General features: G+C 42.5%; 3 protein-coding genes across 7 annotated transcripts; 2 read left to right on the top strand and 1 right to left on the bottom strand.

Annotated features, from left to right (window-relative positions):
* Positions 1-375: 375 nt before the first annotated feature.
* LOC6532461 (ras-related protein Rap1) lies at positions 376-3,209 on the top strand. The gene is made up of 2 exons (XM_002093172.4): positions 376-548; positions 924-3,209. Exon 2 carries the CDS (start codon positions 1,384-1,386, stop codon positions 1,936-1,938), a length of 555 nt encoding a protein of 184 aa, XP_002093208.1. The 5' UTR covers positions 376-548; positions 924-1,383; the 3' UTR covers positions 1,939-3,209.
* Positions 3,210-3,519: 310 nt separating this feature from the next.
* LOC6532460 (CUE domain-containing protein 1) lies at positions 3,520-5,358 on the bottom strand. Of its 3 annotated transcripts, none has more exons than XM_015193883.3 (2): positions 5,133-5,358; positions 3,520-5,026 (listed from the first exon to the last, which is right to left on the bottom strand). In XM_015193883.3, exons 1-2 carry the CDS (start codon positions 5,289-5,291, stop codon positions 4,352-4,354), a joined length of 834 nt encoding a protein of 277 aa, XP_015049369.1. In that variant the 5' UTR covers positions 5,292-5,358; the 3' UTR covers positions 3,520-4,351. The 3 variants fall into 3 exon arrangements, with proteins under 3 accessions (XP_015049369.1, XP_015049368.1, XP_002093207.1); XM_015193882.3 differs by having other exon boundaries at positions 3,520-5,023; XM_002093171.4 differs by having other exon boundaries at positions 3,520-5,071; positions 5,133-5,356.
* A 1,845-nt stretch (positions 5,359-7,203) lies between these two features.
* On the top strand, positions 7,204-11,797 carry LOC6532459. 3 transcript variants are annotated; one of them, XM_039374196.2, is made up of 5 exons: positions 7,204-7,802; positions 10,362-10,559; positions 10,630-10,939; positions 11,122-11,133; positions 11,207-11,797. In XM_039374196.2, the coding sequence occupies exons 2-5, from the start codon at positions 10,368-10,370 to the stop codon at positions 11,275-11,277; spliced, it is 585 nt and encodes a 194-aa protein (XP_039230130.1). In that variant the 5' UTR covers positions 7,204-7,802; positions 10,362-10,367; the 3' UTR covers positions 11,278-11,797. The 3 variants fall into 3 exon arrangements, with proteins under 3 accessions (XP_039230130.1, XP_002093206.1, XP_015049367.1); XM_015193881.3 differs by having other exon boundaries at positions 7,210-7,802; positions 10,627-10,939; XM_002093170.4 differs by lacking the exon at positions 11,122-11,133 and having other exon boundaries at positions 7,209-7,802; positions 10,627-10,939.
* Positions 11,798-20,626: the final 8,829 nt, after the last annotated feature.

Genomic DNA, 20,626 nt, shown 5'->3' with positions numbered 1-20,626 from the left:
ATTCATGAGAAATTTGAATTTTTTTCAAACTATCGGCAACACACCAAATTTCCTTTTTAAATATGATAAAAGAATTGAAATATGATTACTTTAAGATATTACTAACTGTAGAATACAATTTTAAATGAAATCCTATTAAGGAGTTTTAATTAAAATATATATTATAAAAATTTCAATATTATTATTTACTAAATTTGATTAGCTAATTCTTGGTTCCTTGAAATAAATTGAAAAAAATTTAATTTATTTTAAAAGTATAATTTTATTTTTATTTTTTATTATTTAGAATGGTCTTAAAAGTGTCATCTCTAAGCTCTCGCGATAGCAGTGGGAACATCACGAGCAGCCATCGGCTTGCAAGTGCCGATAGTGCCATCGATGCTTTTGCAGCCCTAGTCTGTGAGTGTTCGCTGTTCGCTGAGGGCGAAAAAATAAAGAAATTAGACGATAAAATCGTGTTAAATAAAAAGTGAAGCGATTCGCGAGAGGCGACAGGTGAAGCGGTCCCCAAGGAGAAAACAGTTGGCGGCAGCGAGTGAAAAGCACAGGTAAAACTCCGCCCAGAGTTGCCCTGCCGCCCGACATGCGGGTGCATTTGCGTGGTGCAGTGGGCATTCGGCTGGCTGATGTACGCACATGGGTCACAAGTGTGCAATTTAAGTGCATAATAAGTGAAAGAGTCCAGTGAAATGAAAGGGAATCTTCAGCTTGAGGCGTTGCATTGGGGCGCTGCGTTCGGTGCGGCTGCCTGGCAACCCTGAAAATGAATCATTAGAGCGAGAACGAGAACGAGAGAGTTGCGAAGAAGAAAAGAGGGAGTGCAGTCAGTTCTCAGCATACCAAAAACGCAAACCAAAAAGACTCGCAGCGAATTTAGCGTTAATTGTGTCTAAAAACCGCCTTTCTTCTTACTCCCCCCACAGTGTGCCCTCGGTAGCAGTGACGGCGGTCTCGAGGAACAGTCAAATCAGGATATTTCCGCTCAAAAAAGCAACAATTGAACGCACGCAACTCGGCGGAAGGAGCGAGCGAGAGAGGAAGAGAGAGAGGGAGCACAAACACAAGCACACATTCACACACACAAACACACTCACACACACGCAGTCACTTACACGGCACAAAGGTTATCAACAGCAAAAGCAAAAGCAACAACAACAAACAAATTACTTTAAATATAAAACATATATTAACTAAAAAGCAAGTGCAACTAAAACAACTGCAACCAACAAGCAATCGCCGAACAACGCCTAATAACTAGTGATTTTCGAGGGAGAGCCACCTAGAAAGTAATCCCACCTACCTGGCCTACCTGCATTTTGGGTCTCTTCCAAAGAATTTAGCACAAAACAACAGATATACAAAGGATACAGCACAGCAGTCAACATGCGTGAGTACAAAATCGTGGTCCTCGGAAGCGGCGGCGTGGGCAAATCCGCGCTGACGGTCCAGTTTGTCCAGTGCATCTTCGTGGAGAAGTACGATCCCACCATCGAGGACAGCTACAGGAAGCAGGTGGAGGTGGACGGACAGCAGTGCATGCTGGAGATCCTGGACACGGCGGGCACGGAGCAGTTCACGGCCATGCGGGATCTGTATATGAAGAACGGACAGGGATTCGTGCTTGTCTACTCGATCACGGCGCAATCGACGTTCAACGATCTGCAGGACCTGCGGGAGCAGATACTCCGGGTGAAGGACACAGACGATGTGCCAATGGTGCTTGTGGGCAACAAGTGCGACCTCGAGGAGGAGCGCGTCGTCGGCAAGGAGCTGGGCAAGAACCTGGCCACCCAGTTCAACTGCGCCTTCATGGAGACCTCAGCCAAAGCCAAAGTGAATGTGAACGATATTTTCTACGACCTGGTCCGGCAGATCAACAAGAAGTCGCCCGAGAAGAAACAGAAGAAGCCGAAAAAGTCCCTATGTGTTCTGCTATAAGACTTCCAAAAACCAACAAAACTAAAAACAAAAAAAAAATATAACAGAGGAGGAGAAAGGATGTAGGGGAGAAGCAAAAGTATAAGCGTAAAGTAAAGAATTTTCAATTTTTTTTCGTTCTCGTTTCGTTTTTGGATCCGAAGGCAAATGTCGAAAAATTGAAATTGAAATAACCAATCTACTATATACAAGCAAAACTTAAACTGACAAATGTTTTTAACTGTTTCAAGTTTTTGTAATTATTACCATTTACTACTATTATGATTGTACTATTTTTCGCTGATTAACCATTAATGCATATGGGGAATTATTATATATATATATCTACATATTTAAATATATTTGTCGTTCGTTTTTGAGCCGTTTTTTAAATTATGCAACACGTGAAACATTCGTAAACTAAAACATTCGTATTTATTGATTCTTTTCGATTGTACTCTACACATCTACAACTACTTATACACGAGAAAACCCAACCAACAAGAAGTAAATAGAACCGAAAAAAACAACATTCAAAACACAAATCAAATTAAGCTAAACTAAATTGTACGCCTAAAAGATAAAAAATTCCACGAGAGAAAAGAGCAAATAAATCGAGAAAGGAAATGAATCATGAATAAGGAAAATATTTTATAAAAATATTGTATGCAAATGATGTCAAAATGTTGCAAACAACCAGAAGTAATGAGCCCCCTTAGAAATTAGTTTAAAACAAATTTACAAGTAATTGTTTACCACGATCAGTTGCATCCAATCTGAAGACCCCACAAACACATACACATACCAGCCACATCCCACACACACACATTCGCAGCCACACATTCACACCACACCACACACCGACACATTTCCGGCGCGCTCTCAGAGAGCGAAAAAGCTACGCGGAAGCGGAAATGGAGACGCGAGGCTCCTGCGGCCAAGGCTCATTTCCGCTTCCTGGTAAGAAGAAGAACCAGAAGTGCAGAGAGAGCCACAAATTCTAGTATATTTAATACTTAAGAAATGGTTTAACATAAACTGTCGTGTCAATCCCAAAATGAAAAGAAACCTAAAAACGAAGTAATTTACAAATATTTCATAATAAGCATTGCATAAACTTCGCGTACGAGTAGTAACCAATATGCCCTTAAATCAAAGTCTAAACACAGCCAACAACCAACATTAAAACTAAATAAAACCTAAGCCCAAGCGTATATATTAAATATATGATAAAGATACAAATCATTTTTGAACATAATAAACAAACAAACCGTTACAATAACATAATGTAATAATGAGCGTGTGAAAAATGTAATTGAAAAACCATTTTTTCGAACTTGTTTCCCTACTGGTCGCGTTTTTGGGACCTCACAGCGCTTCCGATCTCAGAATCCTGCCTGTCCCGAATTCGCGACGCAGTAGGTCGACGGGATCGAGCATCTTTTAATTATTAATAAATGTATTATGTTTATAAAAAATTAAAAACGAAATGCAAAAACAAAATAAAAATTAAATAAATTCATTTATGGAGCGTATGGTTTATTTTTAGAATAACTTCTTTCAGAAGTTATTTGCCACGAAGAAGACAACAACACAATTTCATTGAAGTTTGGAAATATCTGTATTTGATACTTGGAATAGTTATATAAGGTTGTTATTCAAATATTTATACATATACAATTACAATCAAATAGCTGCTCTTTATAATTATAATATTTTCGCTAGTTTATAGCACGCATATTAATCCACTGTAATATCTGCGATAGGATCGATTCGGAGTTAAGTTGGGGCGTTGGAGTAGTAAAACTGCATTGTATCCACAGCTGATATGGTATGCAAGTTCCGAGAGATTCGCGGGCTGGGGATATACAAACATATTTCATGCTTTTCGCAGAAGCTGGCGAAGCGCCGGCCAGCAGTTAAATTGTAGAAAGTGAAATTTAAGACTGAATTACGTGGTAGTTCCTATTACTGTACAATAAGTGGCTCGAGTTTCGCTTCATGACTAGGTTTTGGGCTAAGCAAAGTGCTCTACTTGGGGGACTCGCCTCCGATTCCTGGTGTGATGCTTGTTAATTAACGCTTTTTATAATCAGTCGAACATGTGAGTGAGTGTGGCTCTCTAGCAATCGCGGCTTAAAAGGGGCCGCCTTAGTATCGATTACAAATAATGCATAAAACTTAACTACGCTAATTTGGCAACAACGAAAGGGTAAACAAAACGTATACAAACAAGGAATATATGGGGGATATTGCACGGTAGGGTGAAAATTGCACTTAAGGTTAAAACTAGGGTAATACCATCGCATCTTTGTGTTGAGTTTGGGATAGGAGATTTCGTTCTTGCCTGGAGATTACTTGGGACTGGGGAGATTACTAGCGCACGTGATCGTCACGTTATGGCCGTTGAGATTAGATAACAGAACGATCCGCTTCACTTGCGCAGCTGCAGTTGACCCTGCTGCTGGCTGGACTGGCTCGCTTGCTGCTGATCACGATGCTGGTGGTGGTGATCCTCGTCGTCGCTGGGCTCCTCGCGCAGCGGCAAGGAGTCTATCTGCTTGGCCGTGGTCACCTTCTTGTTGCGCTGCCAGGTGAAGACCCGGGCCATCTGCAGGAACTTCTTGCGCGACATCTTGCCCATGTTCTTGAGCCGCTCCTGAAAGGGAGCATCGTCCTCGCCCTTGGTCTTGCCGTTCTGCTCCTTTTCGAGAGCGTTCATGAAGTCCTGATTCCAGCGCAGCTGATTCATGAACTCCTCGTTCTGCAACATCAGGGCGAACTGTTCGTCCGGCAGCTCGAAGTCCTGCTGCCCGGGAGCGGGAGTGATGCGCAGGAAGCCCGCAGGCAGGGTACCCAGGATAGGTGGATTCCAGCGACGGCTGCGCTTGGTGGGCGTGTTGTTCAGGCTGCTTCCCTTGCTGTTGGCCGCTCCCAGCGGGCGCTGCTTGGGCGATGCGCCCGTGTTCTGGTGGTTCGGCGAGGCACCGGCCGTCGGTAGCAAGGCATTGGGTGCTCCAGGTGCTCCAACTGCTCCCGCTCCTCCGCCGTCCGTGGTGTCCACCAGCTGGAGGTCCCGGTCCGAGTCGTTCAGGTTGATGAGGCTCTGCTGGGGCGAGACATTAGCATCCAGTTCATTGCGCAGTTTCTCGTTCTGCGTTCGTTAGTGGGTTAGTACAGCATAGACGTTAGTATACACAAGCACCTCCACTCACCTGGTTGTCAATCGACATGGCCAGCAGAGCGTCGATGGTCTGGTCCACGGCCCCAAGGTTCGCCCGCAGGATGGCCTCGATCACCTCGCGGTCGATGTCCGGGAACATCTTCTTGAAGTCGGTCATTGCCTGCGAAAATTCCAGCTGCAGCGTTGACATGATTATTCTTATTTTTATTTTCGCCCCCACAGTCCAATTGGCGGAGCAGTGTGACCAGAGCCGGTATTCTTGTGTTCTACCAAGAAACAGGGGGTTCCCACTGGTCTAATTAGTGGAGTAGTAGTAGTAAAGTCAAGTAGTCCTACAGTATTCCTAGTTTATTGGTACTCATTATATATACATAAACTTTAAAACGCGTTTATGTGATTTCAAACATCTACTCTTACAAAACCCAACTCCTAACATAAGTGAGAAAAGCTTATTTCATAGTTATGCATCGTTGCCCTCAGCTTCCTAGACAGTGTTGTAAAGCAGTTAAGTCCAGCTTTGGCGGCAATTCAAACTGGATTTAAGCCAGTCTCAATTAATTTCAATTAAGTGCACTGGTAATGGATATTTAAGAAAGTTATCCATCAGATGACTCAGTAAAGTAACCAACGATATGGCTCGATGAAAGTCACGTGATTTCCTCAACTCGAGTGCTGATAATTGGGCTGCACGTGCTTGAGCCTTTGTTCCGGCACGCAGTATCAGTTCAACCGGTCGCGTTTTAATAAGTGTCAATTAGCACTGATATGAGTGCCATTTGATTTGCTATCAGCGCTGGGCGGCGTCCAAAGAGTCCGCTTATCAAAATCAGTCGGACAAGTGATGAGCGAGACACCCCCGCCGGATTTGGGTTCGTAATAGAGGTGATGAAACCATAAATTTTAATTTAATCACAAAGTCTGCGGAAGAAGCGTGGGCTACCTTCCGATATTTTGGGATCAGACAAGAGGTTTCGCGAGTTCGAATCATCCAATTATAGACTAGACGGAATTAATTGCTGCCTAATGGGACTTTGATTTTAAGGCGCATTATATTTGGGGAAATGACTTGGGGGAGATTCTATATAAGCAAAACATAATCTTTATAATACGTCGAAATTTTTAATTAAAGATTTCTATGTCATGGCACCCCCAAATATTTTTGGTTTCTGTGTGACTTAATCCGGGGACGGTGTTGCGTCATTTTTTTGGGCTTTTTAGGAAGAAGATTTGGCAAGATACGCGGATGATTAGGTACTCATAACAGATAAGATCAGTGTAGTTATCTCTGCGATGGACATGTGTAAATTTCCATGCTATTTTGGTATGAACTCCGATTTTATTTTTAACCCTCTTGTATGCCCAACCAGATTAAAACTCTTTATTTGGATTTGTGAAAGGCACATCCTACAATGAGTTATATTTACAAGTACCTAATTAATCTTAATGTCCCAAATATTTTATTAAGATTTGTGACAGGATCACCCTACAAATGGGTTATATTTACAGGTACCCAAATGTGTAAGGAACTCTCAAATCTTGTGATGATTTTGGTTATATTCCATGAGTTGGCGAATGCCACTTGCGATCTCAGCATCCGCTGCGATCAGTTTTAAAACTGCAAATCGACATTGACCCAATTAACATCTAAAATATTCCAGCTAAGTGATGACGAGTTTAATGACCTACAGTAAAAGTAATGGTTCATGTGGGAACATTTTCCAAATCTCACCCTGGCATTATCGTCCCAATACTCAGATTATTCAAAACCTTGCCTAAATCACCTTGGATTACCAAAGCCCTGAGTCAACGAACCGGGCGAGGGAGTAAACCCTAGATAGTAAAATACTTGGGGTTCAGAGATCAAAGTGGTACATAATTCAAGTTTTAATTTGCTGACACAGCGCACCCATATGACCCATTCCCAGTGCTGTAGCGCAGCTAGGCAGCACCAACTATATGGCCACAGATCATAAATCTTGGCTTTATCGGTCGATTTGTCAAAAGCGTGGCACGACAAACCCACGAAGATCGGGGCCGAAGGCTCCAACGACTTGAGTCGCTTGTGCTGGGATCCGATGAGTTAGTTCGCCGCGAAAGCAGAAAGCGTTTAGTAGGAATCCGAGTACTGCGAGTGCCTAAATCCGAGATTGTGCCCAAATTAGCAGCGCAGAAATAAAATTACAAAAACTTTTCAAGTACTTGTGCAACCAGACACTCAAACCCCGCGAAATCCCACCCTTCCTGCGCGAAAATCCAGCCCATCCGAGCCGCCCACACGAACATTTGACTTCTGTCACCTCCGAAGTGGAAAGTCGTCGGTTGTTTATTTGTACCTGTTGATTTACCCTTTTTGCCTTTTGCGGCGTCGGTCTTCGAGCGCCTATATAAACAAATGCTCCCAACGGACCTGCGTTTATTCTGCATTGTCACACCTAACGGTTGAGATTCGCCAGCGGAGAGAATTGTATTTTATACAATTATTTTTAAAGCCGAATCAGTAATCTATTTAGTGGCTCAGTGCTGGCTGAAGCTTAAATTTGACATTTATTTTTAGAACAATTCAGTAAAAAAGTACAGCTACAGTAAAAAGTACAGTTACAGTGAAAAGTGTTAGCCGGAACTGACTGAATTCGAGATCAAGTGTCAAGAACTTGACGTATCTGTCAAAGTTTTCCGTTACTTCGAGTGAATTTGGACAAAGGTAAGTGTGTTCCACTAACTATCAACTATCTAACTATCTAAACTAGAACTAAATTAAGAGTTACAATTAATTTAGGGTACAGCTTATCCTTGACTCTTATTGAACATTGAATATTAATAGTATGACGTGGAATCATTGAGTTTCAGCTGAATGGCGCCAAGAAAATCACTTTCGCCCCTTGATAATAAAGCTTTATGTATAAATTCAGTTATTTATACATTATCAGCAGCGGTTTTCAGAACTGTCAGTGCGGGTTTTTCGATTTTAATTACGTTCCACGTTCCATTGAAAATAAGTGTAGCCGTCTTATCAGGGCTGCAAGCGAAATCGTAAAGTTTCAATGGAAAGAGTCGCGTGAATCGGAAGGTATTGCGTAGTTTTACTAAGGAGGGGGGATTCCAACTTAGATTCGGATGCAGATAGCTTTTGTTTACACAGCCCGAGAAGCGAGGAAGAAAAGAGGGCGTGTCAGTAGATTTGAACCTATTGTTCTTGATAAGAACGAGCTCCTAGCTCTCCATGTTGCTTGTGGTCCGATATTTTATGACGCTCCCGATGACGCACTTTATGGCGGGCAAGTAAAATAATAAAAACGAAACCCAGCGATTTTATTATTATACATGCCCATTCCCAGTTGATGATAGATGATACGATTTGGGTCACAGAAGTTGAGACCCCCAGCCTAGTTTGATTTTAAACATGTCATTGAATTGCTTCGGAATTTCGAACGCAGATTAGGATTTATTTGACTTGCGCACGAAATTATTGTATTATTAGATGAACTTCTAGAATGTTGTGTACATATTAAAAAGCTGGGAACATACCAGTTCAAACTGGCGATAAAACAAATATTAAAATGTGTTTTAATCACGTATCTATACTATTGACCGCAGGTGTACATACTTCTTGTCAGCATAATTAGCAATCTAGTAACTACTTTGACATCTTGTTATCGCTTATCGGACACCGCTCAGTTTTAGCTCGTAATAACCGCGCAACCGTCATGGAAAACTGTCAAATAAATTCGGATGGGGCCTCCCCAATTTACTTATGCTCGTAGTTGTACCAGTTAGCACTATGTTTATGGGGGAGAAGCCCCACCCCTGGGTTCAATGGAACCTCTACGCGCGAGGCCTTGGCTCCAATACCAAAATAGAGATGACTCTTGACAGGGGATCGCAAATTAGCCACGACACCAGTGCATTATCAGCTTTCGAGGCATTTTTTTTCATATTTATTGGGCCATTAAAATGCGTTTGGCATGCGATTACTCTGCGACATAAATTACCGATCGAGATGAGAAAGTCGCTGACACGATCGCCAGAGTTTATCGCTTGCACTCGCTGTGAAAAAGTGAATAAAAATAGAAGAAAATCTGTTTCGGTCAGCAACAACAAATAACGAGGAGGTGTGTTTTTTCGTTCGTTTTAGGTAATCAAATTGGTAATAAATAAAGTAGAAAGAAATTGAGGGAAAAATGCTACTAAGAAGGCAGATAAGAAGCTTTTGATATACTTTTATAACTCTCAACAAGCGCCAATTTAACATTATTTATCCATTTGGAAGAACTAAAAGCGTAACGTTATGGTAAAATCTTTAAAGAGTACCCTTTGAATACTTGAAGCAGCATTCAATTGTGCTCTTTTTATAAGTGTAAGCTCAAGAAAGATATAAAGGTCATTCCTAATTCGTTTTCCAACTTCTTTCAACTTCTATTAGTTTGACCAGCTCATAATCGAGCCACCCATTTGGGAGTCCATTCATTCATTTGCTAACCACCCCAAATGACTTGTAATTTTTAAAAGTCACCGACCATCCTCCCCGAAATGAACCCAATCCTTATTTGATAATGAGCCAGCCGCTCACCTTTAGCATTCCGGTCACTCCCGCTTTCCGGGCTGGAGCTTAATTAGGCATTAATATTTCATAAATGTCAATTACGAGGGCACAGCCATCCACTCCCAATCCCACTGATGACTCGTGTCCGTCGCACATCAAGTGATGATACTGCAATGTGACCTGAATCTGTGAACTCGCATCAAAAGAAGCCCTCGACTGTTTTGGGATACGCCTGAGAAAGCCAAAACTTTTAACTGGAACACGGCCCCGATTGCATTGAGCAGGCCAACTTGGCCAAGTTGGCCAACTGCAACGTGACTTATTTGAAGTACAAGTACGAGTACCCAACACCTCGAGTGGGCCGAAACCCCTCGAAACGGAGCATTCACGCATTTTTGCCCAGCCTCAGCCACAATTCGCTTTGTTTTTGCTAACTTGTGTTGTTTGTAATAGGAAACCCTTTGCGTAAGCACTCGAGGGTCCTGGAAGCTCCTCGATATGGAGCTGGGGGTGTTGGCGGAATTGGGGTGGTCGGGTCATGTGTTGCGGGCTGGGCGTTCCTACCTAATTATTCTAGCCTAAAGTTGCTGCTGTCTACATATTTTAGACTCTCGTTTAAACTTGTGCAGTAGTATTAAAGCTTAGGGCTATAACAATTCCCACTTCTCGAGCCACCGAAGTGACCCCTTAATGTTTTGATTGACTCTGGATTCTCCGCAGTTGAGGATGTCTGCCCTGTCGTCGCCCACCACATGTGGCTGCTCGCCACTCGTCCACTGGGCCATTGTCATTGTGCTCCTGTCAATGGCGATTGGACCGGGAAACGCGTTGCCCCGTCCAGCCCGCAACACGCAGTTGTTGTTCAGCGAGCTCCTGGGCGGCGGAAACGAGGACAACAACTACTATGGCGAGCAGTTGGTAAGAGCAGGCCACCAAATATGGCTAAGCCATGTGTCGCCACTCCACTCATTTGTCCAACTCCCAGAAGTACCAGCAACAGCAGCAGCTGCAGCAGCAGGAACAGAAGCAGCAGCGGTTGCCAGGCTTCGCCAGGAAGTGGCCATCGCTGAGGGATCTGCTGCTCACCGTGGACTACGATGACTTCGGAGTCACCCAGGAGAGCGAGGAGCAGGTGGCGCCCAGTTCCCGCCTGCTGGCACGACTGCACAAGCTCGGCGATAACGGAGGCGGGGAGGAGCTGCGCTACAACATCGTGCCCGATCTGACCAACATGCCCAGCAAGAAGGTGCTGCCAGGACATCCGCTCAAGGATCACAACACCAAGAAGAACGTGCAATGTGAGTATGGATTGAGATTGTTGAGGAGTAAAGAGCATTCAATTGTAACTTTAAGGAATTATTTCTCCCACTCCAATTCGCATAACAAAATTGATATGATCCTTAAGTGTGGCATGATTGATTGACTAATTTATGTTTTCGGTTCGTTTTATTTCCATGTGTTTAATTTCCGACCCCATTAGTTCGTAAACAATGTAAGTGTGGCATGAACTCAAGTTTTCAGCCCAGAGAATGTGTACTAACCATCTATATTTCTGAATCCAACAGATATGTCGCCGTGCCACTTCAAGATCTGCAACATGGGACGCAAACGTAACGCTGGCTTCAATTCCTACTGAAGAAACCTAATGCTATAAGTCCGCAAAGCCAAACAAACCAAAGTCAAATAAACCCTTTCCAAAAATCAAAGAATTTGCATTGTCACACACACATCCACAAACGCTGGACGAATGTTCAAATGCCAAGTATTGTCTACCGTTCTAATTTAGTTAACAACCCGTGCAGAATTTAGTTAGCAACTATGATTACATTGTACTTATTGTACTTATAAATAATGTCTCGACCTACACACACTGACACACACATCTGACCCCCGCTCTCTGCACACCGACATTCACACACACACGCAAACGCACACACTGAAGTATTAGTTATATCCCATATTAGATATAAATATAAATACTATCTATGATTCTTGTTGTATTTGAAATACATTAAATTATAATAACCAACACAATGTTGCTAGATATTAAGCCAAAAATACATATTACTGAAGAATATTTATTGAAAACAAAACAAAAAACATACAAGATTGATATGTGGCCAAGTTTCTTGAATAAATGTTATATAGCTATGGTATTCAAGGACCCGAAGGAGGTCCACTAAATGTGTTTGCCAGTATGTGACTTTGGTTAGTTCCTGATTAGTTAGTTCCTGATTAGGCTAAGTAGATTTTATGGCAAAATATTTTGCTTACTTTTAGGGTTTGGGGTTTTCCTTAAGTGTTTTTCAAGCACCTGACTTAAACATTAAGTGAAACAGATTTTGTGCGAATTGCCTTTGGTGGACAGTTTTATTAATTCTCTATCATGGTGCATAGATTTCCATTGTAGTTAAGCAATATTAAAGGTAACTAAGCAGCGTACTTTCGCTTTCAAAATTTACCGGACTTGGATCTTGTTTTATTGATCCATAAGAAATTTATTGGCACTCTGATCGAACCACAAAGAACGATAAAAAGCTCATAAAGTGTCATTACTAGTATTTAAGCCGCTAGATTGTGTACGATGTACGCCCCCTATGATTGATACTATCCAATCCTATATTTTGATTTTCATATTGGTTTTTTTAATGCCAGGATATTGATGGCGTACGTAGATCACGCAGCCAGCTCTGATTCGAGTGCGCTATGTGTTTGTGCAATTGGCTGACCTCCAGGTCGCGATTGTAAAGGCCAAGTGCCACTGCAATTTGTTGAAAAGTCAGAAGCCAAACAGAAATACAGAGAACTGCAGGTTTTGGTGGGTGTCAGGATATGAAATATAGAAGTCGATCGCATTTATAGTTGGCCACTTAATGCCAAAGCGGCGCCGTTGGCCATTAAACCCAAAGTTAACATCGCGGAATAAACACAACTGGCAGTTGGCAGAAGTAAACGCCCAAACGCGTTCGCTGGCTGTGGGAAAAATCTGAGTTGGCGCAGTTGTTACTATTTTACTATTACAATTTCAATTTCAGTTTCAATGGACTGACGTAGCTGACCACTCGCGACCTTCGGCTGAGCCTCGCATTTAGTCTATATGTCTATGCTCTTTAACACGTTTACACGAAATGCATTTCGATTTATTCGCAATTACCGAGCATGCGGCACTCGCTCTTAAGTGATTCATGCCCAACTATATAACTATATATATATCTATATCTTGTTCTGTTTGAATGCAAATTCTATTGTAATTAAACGTGCTCAAATCGCTCGACAAATTGCTGGTGTCTGCTGATCTCGGGAATTATGAATGTAACATTTCAATATAAAGATCTCGGCTAATCGGTGATTGGCGTTTATATATAGAGATTCCCACGCAGATGAGCGAAAATTGAGTGGCAAGTAATCAGTGTGGAATCCCAGTAGATTTCAGATACAACTGCGATGCATAATTACAAAATAATTACAAATTTATTGAAGCCAAATCAAAGTCAGCACTTTACAGTCACAAAATACTTAACGCCTCATTCGACAAGCTTATAAATTTAAAGAGTTATATGCAGTTTTCTAATTAAAATTATATTATAACTAGAGAAACATTTAATACAACCATTAATCTTAATCCGCTTAGCAAATCGGCATTTTCCTTGGCCACAACTGACTTGCCATCTGCAATTAACTTAGAGCTCCCCGTCGGGAAATCTGAGATAATTAAGCGTTTAGCTGATCGACGTTTTACGAGCCCGAAACAATTTCAGGGTCAAGATTGTTGATCAGCGGACCAGAGCAGCGGGCGAGAGTAAAAGTAAACGAGTGGGTACTTAATTAAGTTAATTCAGTTGTTTAACTCGCGTGTTAATTGAACTTTCAAAAGCGCAAAAATCACCTGAGCAAAAACTTGGATACTCAGAACCAAATTGAAATCGTAACATTAATTGCCTGGCCCGAGTGGATGGGTGCGGATCGTGGCATTTCTCACACGCCACACCATACAGCTCCATACTCCGAAACTGAATCCAAAACTGACTCAATCGTGTGAGAAAACTGTGGCCGCAACTGCAACTGCATTTGCAACTGCAACTGGAAGACAATCGCAATTGTTTGCTGCACTCTGCACCAGATATGCGCCACTTTTATTATTATTCCTCCGAAGCGGCATTGACAAGGCCAGCCTGCTCGACGATGATGAAGTGCCTCAGGTCCAAGTCGCTCGGCATGTGCATGTGAATGCCCCAAACGGTCTCTGTAATTTCTGTAGCCAAATGCCTAAGAGTGACGAAGCGGTAGAGTTTTTAGGGAAACGGGCTACCGAATTCCGCTGTGGAACACTGCAGTCGGCAGGAAATTAAACCAAAAGGAAAAGCTATGCAAATTATTAAACCATTCGGGCTTGTTCCTATTTTATGAGTGTAATTTTACATAATAAATCACATGTACATACCGAACTCAACAAATTAGGTAACGAGGTAAAAGGAGTGTAAGGTTGATAGTCCTACTCTGCTACTCAAAGGTTTGTTTGATGTCATGTCATTTATATTTTATTTTTACTGCAATGCACTGATCTTGTAGACTGCGTGTCTGAACAGCACGTGCCACATATGAGTGCCAACTGAATGAGTGGCCGGCCGCAGTATTCATTCATTCATTCGCAACAGAATCGTGCGTAAACGCACAAGTCGTTTGGCCTTAATGTCAACCCAGCTGGCCAGGCAGGAAAATCAACCGAAAAGCCCATAAATTTGCGGCAATTGAATGTTGGCCGAAGCCGGGTTTCCTCATGAGACGTGGAAATTCAAATCTCCGCTTCGGCGACTCTGAACTTGACACAAATTCGCCGCCATCGTTGTGCAAATGAACTATTTGCGAGCAAGAGCTTTTGCATTGCAAAAGTGACACAATTAAGGCAGAAATATGTATGTGCACATGGTTCGTAGCCGATGGGGCTAATTACAGCGATTGCCACAATTGTGGGCCATTAGAGGGACCATCCCAGATGGGGGCACATTCAGATCGGCGGGGCTCCATTAATCATCAATCGCGAATGGGAGTTGCAGCCATTCTCACACAATCAACGGGCGGAGTGGCGGAAAAAATGAATTGCCTTTTAATTTTGAAACCGAAAGTGAGCTGAGTCTGAGTTTGCGAGTCAAGAACCGTCGATCAATTTGGTCAAGATTTGTCTACATATTTATATTTGATTTCTGTCTGCACGAAATTGAAATACCATTCGAGGTGTGTTGCGTGGCTTTTGGCTTTTGTTTTCGTGTAATTAATGATGTATTAGCTGAGGAAAAAGGCAATTTCAACTAGGGTTTCTTTCGGCATACCTTCTCAGCTTCCGCATTTGCGCATTGGCTTCTAATGATGGCTAAATCAAACTTTTTCGGACGCTTATTGGCCATCAATTAGCAGCAGCACACAAGGCTCACACAAGATGTCAACTCAATTTGGCCCGACAACCTATCAACGCAAGAGATTTAATTATCATCTCCGCCGGTCTGCAAGCGAAACGAATTGGAGTGGCGTGAAGTGGAGGCTTGGGATTTCTTTTCGCTCGTTGCCGGCATCAAAATGATGGCTAATTGTTATTTTTGCATATGCAGGCAGGCGGCTGCTTGCATGCCGTTTGATTAGACACCGTGGACGGGGGAGAGAAAGGGGAGAGTGGGCCTTACATAATAATCTAGTTAACAAATTGTGTCATGTGGAGCTAGCCGAGTAACCGAGTAAGCGAGTAAGCAAGTAAGAGACTCAACTGTCTCAGTTGCGGCCTGCATGCAGCAGCTGCAACTTTCGAAAGCGTTTTGCCGCACAGAGAGGGAGAACAGAAACCGCCTTGCATAATCCACGGGGCGAGGGTGTTGGCCTACGCTCTGCATTCGAAAAAAAATCATTAAAATATTTAAAAATAAATAATCCTCGGCCAGCAATCTAAAGTAAGACCGCCAAGCCGACCAGCTCTAAACTATGCATAGTTTAGGCTTAGCAAACCTCACGAATTTCGGCCTGCATTCACCCACTACTGTCCCTGTTCGGGCGCCATCCCTCCACGCTCCTCGACGGTCCCTGTTCGGGCGCCACCAAAAAACGGTCAGCAACCGTTCCTTGGCCCAAATATGATAGATCTTCCGCAATCATGTCGTTCGGCTCTGGGTGTGTCCAGTTGAAATGGAAAACTGAGTGGAAAACTGGGGGGGAAAAGCCGTGTCCGCCGGCAATTGTGGGTTAATGGGTGAATGTGCTGTTTGAACTACATTACAATGGTTAATCCGTTACCTTTAGCTGTGGCGTAGAGTGGTTATGACTCGACTGGGCAAGTGGCAAAATATTTGTAATGCAAAACTAAACAAAAGACTTGGGCAACAAACTTGCCCTGGCTGCAGTCTAGGAGCTGGAAATTATTGCAGGAAATTATAGGAAATTTGCAAGCACAAAACGAGGCAATAAAAGTTAATGGCATTGTTTTTTTAAATAGCTATTTCAACATATTGGATTGGCGCTCGGAGACAATCCCTTGTAGCACAGCCTTCTTTTTCCAGAATCTTCCGGGCCCCACATACTTTAAAAATCCAGCCTGTTTGCCAGATTCCACAGGCCACCTCCAGCGCGTAGATAAGCTCTTGCGGCAGAAACTGGACTGTCATGTTGGTGGCGATAGACACAAGGCGTCGTAGACACCCACGCAACGCAGACAAAAAGCCGGGGGTTCAAAGGGAGTTGCATGTAGACCGAGTTCAATCTTTGATTACAGGGCAGCCACACGTCGTTGCACGTTGTGCAAGAAGCGATTGCCAACAATTGAGCTGCGGTTAACCCAGTCGTCGTCGTGGGATTGGGATGGGGGTGGTGCACGGATCATAAGACCATAAGATGCGGCAGATTGGGACTGCGAGACATCTCTGTTGCGGTTTGCCTCGCGATTGTGTTGCAAGAGCGCCAGGTATGAAATATATATATATCTATGAGTTATCGCGCTCTAGGAACAATTCTAAGCCGGATATGGCGAACAATGCGATAAGCATTGGCATGTCCAACATGCCATGGGCCAGTGAACAATGCACTTTATCGAGAGCCAATAAATCAGCGAGCTGAGCCACAAATTTCAGCAACAAAAATGACAATGCCCAGACAATTACAAAACCATATAGAAACCAATTCGATACGACGCGGAACCCAAAGCGGAAATTTTGTAAAGCGCCACGCCCCCTGCGGACTGCAGTGAATGCATTGCGAAAAGCGATCTGCATGCAGACCGAATTCGACCGAGGATTGGGTCCCGTGTCTTGTGTTGGCCTGGTCATGGCAAATTGCCATTGCTGGTTCTCCATTCTAAGCCTGGTCCGCGCTGGTCTGGGCCACCGCCTGAAGGTCGATGCTGGATCTGGTCTATCCGCGGAACAATGGTGGTGATCTATGTAAATTTCGAGCGACATAATTGCACGGATTAAGCTGTTGTCTGTTTACTGGTCTCTCCCCCTCTCACATTTGTAATTGGACGGCTGATAAGCCGAACGCCCACCGAAAATTTTGGCATTAAGCTGTCAGAAAATTGAAACCCAAATCTCGGAGCATTTACAACAAAAAAAAACAAACAATTTGTTAGGGAAAAAAACTTTAGTTGCTTTGACCTTGGTATAGTAACTTTTTTGGTGGTTGCACTTTACCTTACGAGGAAAGGAAAAAACCGATTTTCTTCACTGTATTATCAGATTGAAACTGAAATCTGTATGACAAGCATAATGTGCCCCCAGATTTCATTAATCAATTACGCTTTTTCTAACATTTTATACCACGCTGCTGAACCCTTTTGTCTATTGATTGCAGTTTGATTTCCAGTGAATTCCATTCGTCGTTGGTCAAGGTCACCGGTTTGTTCAATTACTGCAGTTGGTATTGTTATTTTCCATCGACTCGCTCTTTTCTGCGGTTTTTTATTGGTTACCACAAAGCGTAGTAGCCGCTGGTCGAAAATGATCAAAGCAAATCATGAGTAAATGTTAATTGCTGTGAGTCGTTTGGGCTTAGTTCAATATGTTAATTGCAATACGGTTTTGCATAATTAATTTAAATTATAACCTACGTTCTGCACTCACTGTTGACTTGTGAACTCGCTACCATCGGACAGTATTGCGCAAGACAGCTGACAGAACGAAACTCAAAATCAAACGAATGACTTGGGCAACGAACTTGTTTCGCATATTGCGCACACACACGACCGCAACAACAATGCGAGGAAAAGCTGCAAACATTTGCCACTCAATCAGCAGCCGAACAGCTAGTGCAACTAAGGCAACGCACACAAATTGCTTTAATTACAACAAATTTGTTTTAATATATATCAACTTGAGGTTTTTAGCTGACTCTAAGCGCGTGCACTGCGAGAAATAAGTCTTGAACCATCCAATAAAACTACAGTACCTAGTTAATTAAATTTAAATTTGGAAGGCTAACCCTCAGCACATTAATGTAACATTACTACTACTGAAAAATCCTTAAAATGAATTCATTACTTTCCATAAGAAATTCAAGACTTCTTTCACTAAAAATCCTTAATATTATATTTTTCCCAGTGTCTTTTGAGCAAATACTCTCTAACGCCGCGGAATCACAGTGACTGTTCACGTCGTGCACCCGCAGCTAGAAAAATATTGCCAGCTCTGGGGCTCTCCACTCGGTCGGACACCACTCAAGTGGCCAGAGACTCGGATCTCGGATCTTGGTGTGCTGACATGACGAGCCAAGATCGGGCCAAGATTATTGCAACTGCTGCTGGCCACTTGGGCGTTGCGATTCTATGATTCTGCGAATCCGGCTACAGACTGCAAATGGGTGGTCTCTGTAGCTCCGCGCCTGACTCATAACTGTTAAGATATATATTTGCGTCCATGCGGAGCGGATCTATTCCACGTACTGAAATCTGTGTTGCAGCGGAAGGGGTGAATAATTAAATCGAAAAGGAAACGCGCAATGTGGCCAAAGAGTTTCGCATTCACGAATTCGTAATTGTCATTGTTGGGCTCAGTCTAGTCTATAGTCTGTTTAAACTGGAATTGGTTCTGCCGCGGTAAGTGGCTTATGATTGTTCAAGGAATTTCCACACATTTAACTAACGGGTTGCTGAATATCTAGGAAACGAAACCGCGTATCAAGGAAGTTGGTGGAACTGGTTTTGCATTCCATTGTTACTTAGAAGTTGTAATAAAATTTTGAGTGCTTTGAAACGATTGTTTATCGGGGATATTCTATCGAACTGCCCTACCTCTTCCCAAATATGGCTCAATCTTCCATCAAAAGGCAATCAATTACAGCTGCTTTACAGCAGCTCGAACCCAATCGAAACCTAGTTTTTCAAAGTCTCGACTGCAAAAATTCAATTAATTGGCCACGGCGGTGCGTCATTTTCCGCAAACAAAGGACGTAATCAGATCGTGCTTTTATTCAGGCAATCTAAGGCAAACTCAGAGATTCGTTTCGAGTCTACAGAAGGGTATATCATAAAAGGGTATGGGAAACTTAAAAGAAATGTATTTTAACCTTAAGGAAGCTCATGGATCTCGTTGTACTTGGACTTTCTTCTTGCTTACCAACTAGCTTTGGCTTGGATTTAAATAAATATTCTTCTTTCCTCCATAATCAATTTACACATAAACATAATCTAGATGATTTTTAGGATAAGTATGGCCCCTTCTTTAACTACGTCCCTGCTGAGATTAAAACTGTTAGTGATCCGTTACACGTCGTTTGCTGCTGTGTCGTGCTAACCTTGAGATGATTGCTTCAATTTTTTAGTACGCGATGGCCAGCCTGGCATGAAAGGGGGCTCAAAGGGGCTCCGAAGGGGGAATGTCAGAGCCGAGCTACTAATTCGAGACAATTTATTAAATGAGGCGAAGCAGGGCAAGTACGTAGCATAAGCCCAGCAATGTGCCGTAAAACAAAGCAAGGCAGCCCTCGAAAATATGACAAAACCAAACGCTTTTGCTTTTTTACTGTTTGTAGTTTTGGCCTGGTAATGAGTTGGGGCTGCACTGGCGTATATTTTGGCCATAATGATGTGGCGCCACGCTGCGCCCCACTTCGACGGCGTTTCTACAGCGTCTTCGGGTGGTGGCCTCCCCATAGCACACCCCTCTTGTCTTTCCCAGATTGGTTTAATAAGCAAAACGGCCTACATGGCAATTAAAAAAGTGGCAGTAGGAACAACAGTCTGTGCACTGGAAAACAATTGAAGAATAAGGCCCCTTACTGAATTGTTACGAAAGATCACAAGATTATATTTAGTTCAGTGGCATAAAACCCAAAAGCATTTTAGCTTAGTTATATTACTAGTTTAGTTATTCAGTTGCTTTCACTATGACGACAAAAGTATTTATTATTTATATTAATTACAATAATTTCTATTTCTTGTAGTGTACTATCACATTAACCTAAAGATTTGATAGACGACGCCCGCTGCAAGCAAAATAAGGTATAGAAAACGTAGAACATAGAAAACTTAGTCTTGAAACCCACGAAACAGACGAGCGAACAAATTGCAACATGCTGCAGAAAAAACCATTGAGATTTTCAGAGGGGGTGCAACACCTCCGCCCACCAAATGCAATTTTAACTTATTTCAGCCATTGTCTTTTTATTTCATAAATATTTGTGTGTACGGCTAATTTTATTCGTGCGCGAAGATTGTTTTTGCGAGGTAGTTTTGTGCTTGCAGAGGCCATTTCAATTAAATCGTGATGGGAGATGGAAATATATAGATAGCCAACCTTTTTCCAATCATGATTTCATAATTAATACGCCTTAATAATGGCCAATTTGATATGTTAATATTTGTTTCATTTGATAGAACTAACATTTGGTGTCGTGTGTTTGAGGTTTTCCCTTCCATTTCACAATTATTTCTATTTCCATTTCGATTTCGATTTGCATACATCGCCGGTTATCTCACAAATCAGACAATTTCCAAAGACAAACCACAGCCAGCCAAC

The sequence above is a fragment of the Drosophila yakuba genome, chromosome 3L (assembly GCF_016746365.2).
Source record: "Drosophila yakuba strain Tai18E2 chromosome 3L, Prin_Dyak_Tai18E2_2.1, whole genome shotgun sequence".
Classification (NCBI taxonomy): Eukaryota; Metazoa; Arthropoda; class Insecta; order Diptera; family Drosophilidae; genus Drosophila; species Drosophila yakuba.
This window is presented reverse-complemented; position numbering and strand designations above follow the sequence as displayed.

Coding starts and splice junctions, on each gene's coding strand:
- LOC6532459 (XM_015193881.3), top strand. CDS start 10,368: ATGTCTGCCCTGTCGTCGCCCACCACATGTGGCTGCTCGCCACTCGTC. Junction 10,560..10,626: donor ACTACTATGGCGAGCAGTTG/GTAAGAGCAGGC, acceptor TCCAACTCCCAG/AAGTACCAGCAACAGCAGCA.
- LOC6532461 (XM_002093172.4), top strand. CDS start 1,384: ATGCGTGAGTACAAAATCGTGGTCCTCGGAAGCGGCGGCGTGGGCAAA.
- LOC6532460 (XM_002093171.4), bottom strand. CDS start 5,291: ATGTCAACGCTGCAGCTGGAATTTTCGCAGGCAATGACCGACTTCAAG. Junction 5,072..5,132: donor CCATGTCGATTGACAACCAG/GTGAGTGGAGGT, acceptor TAACGAACGCAG/AACGAGAAACTGCGCAATGA.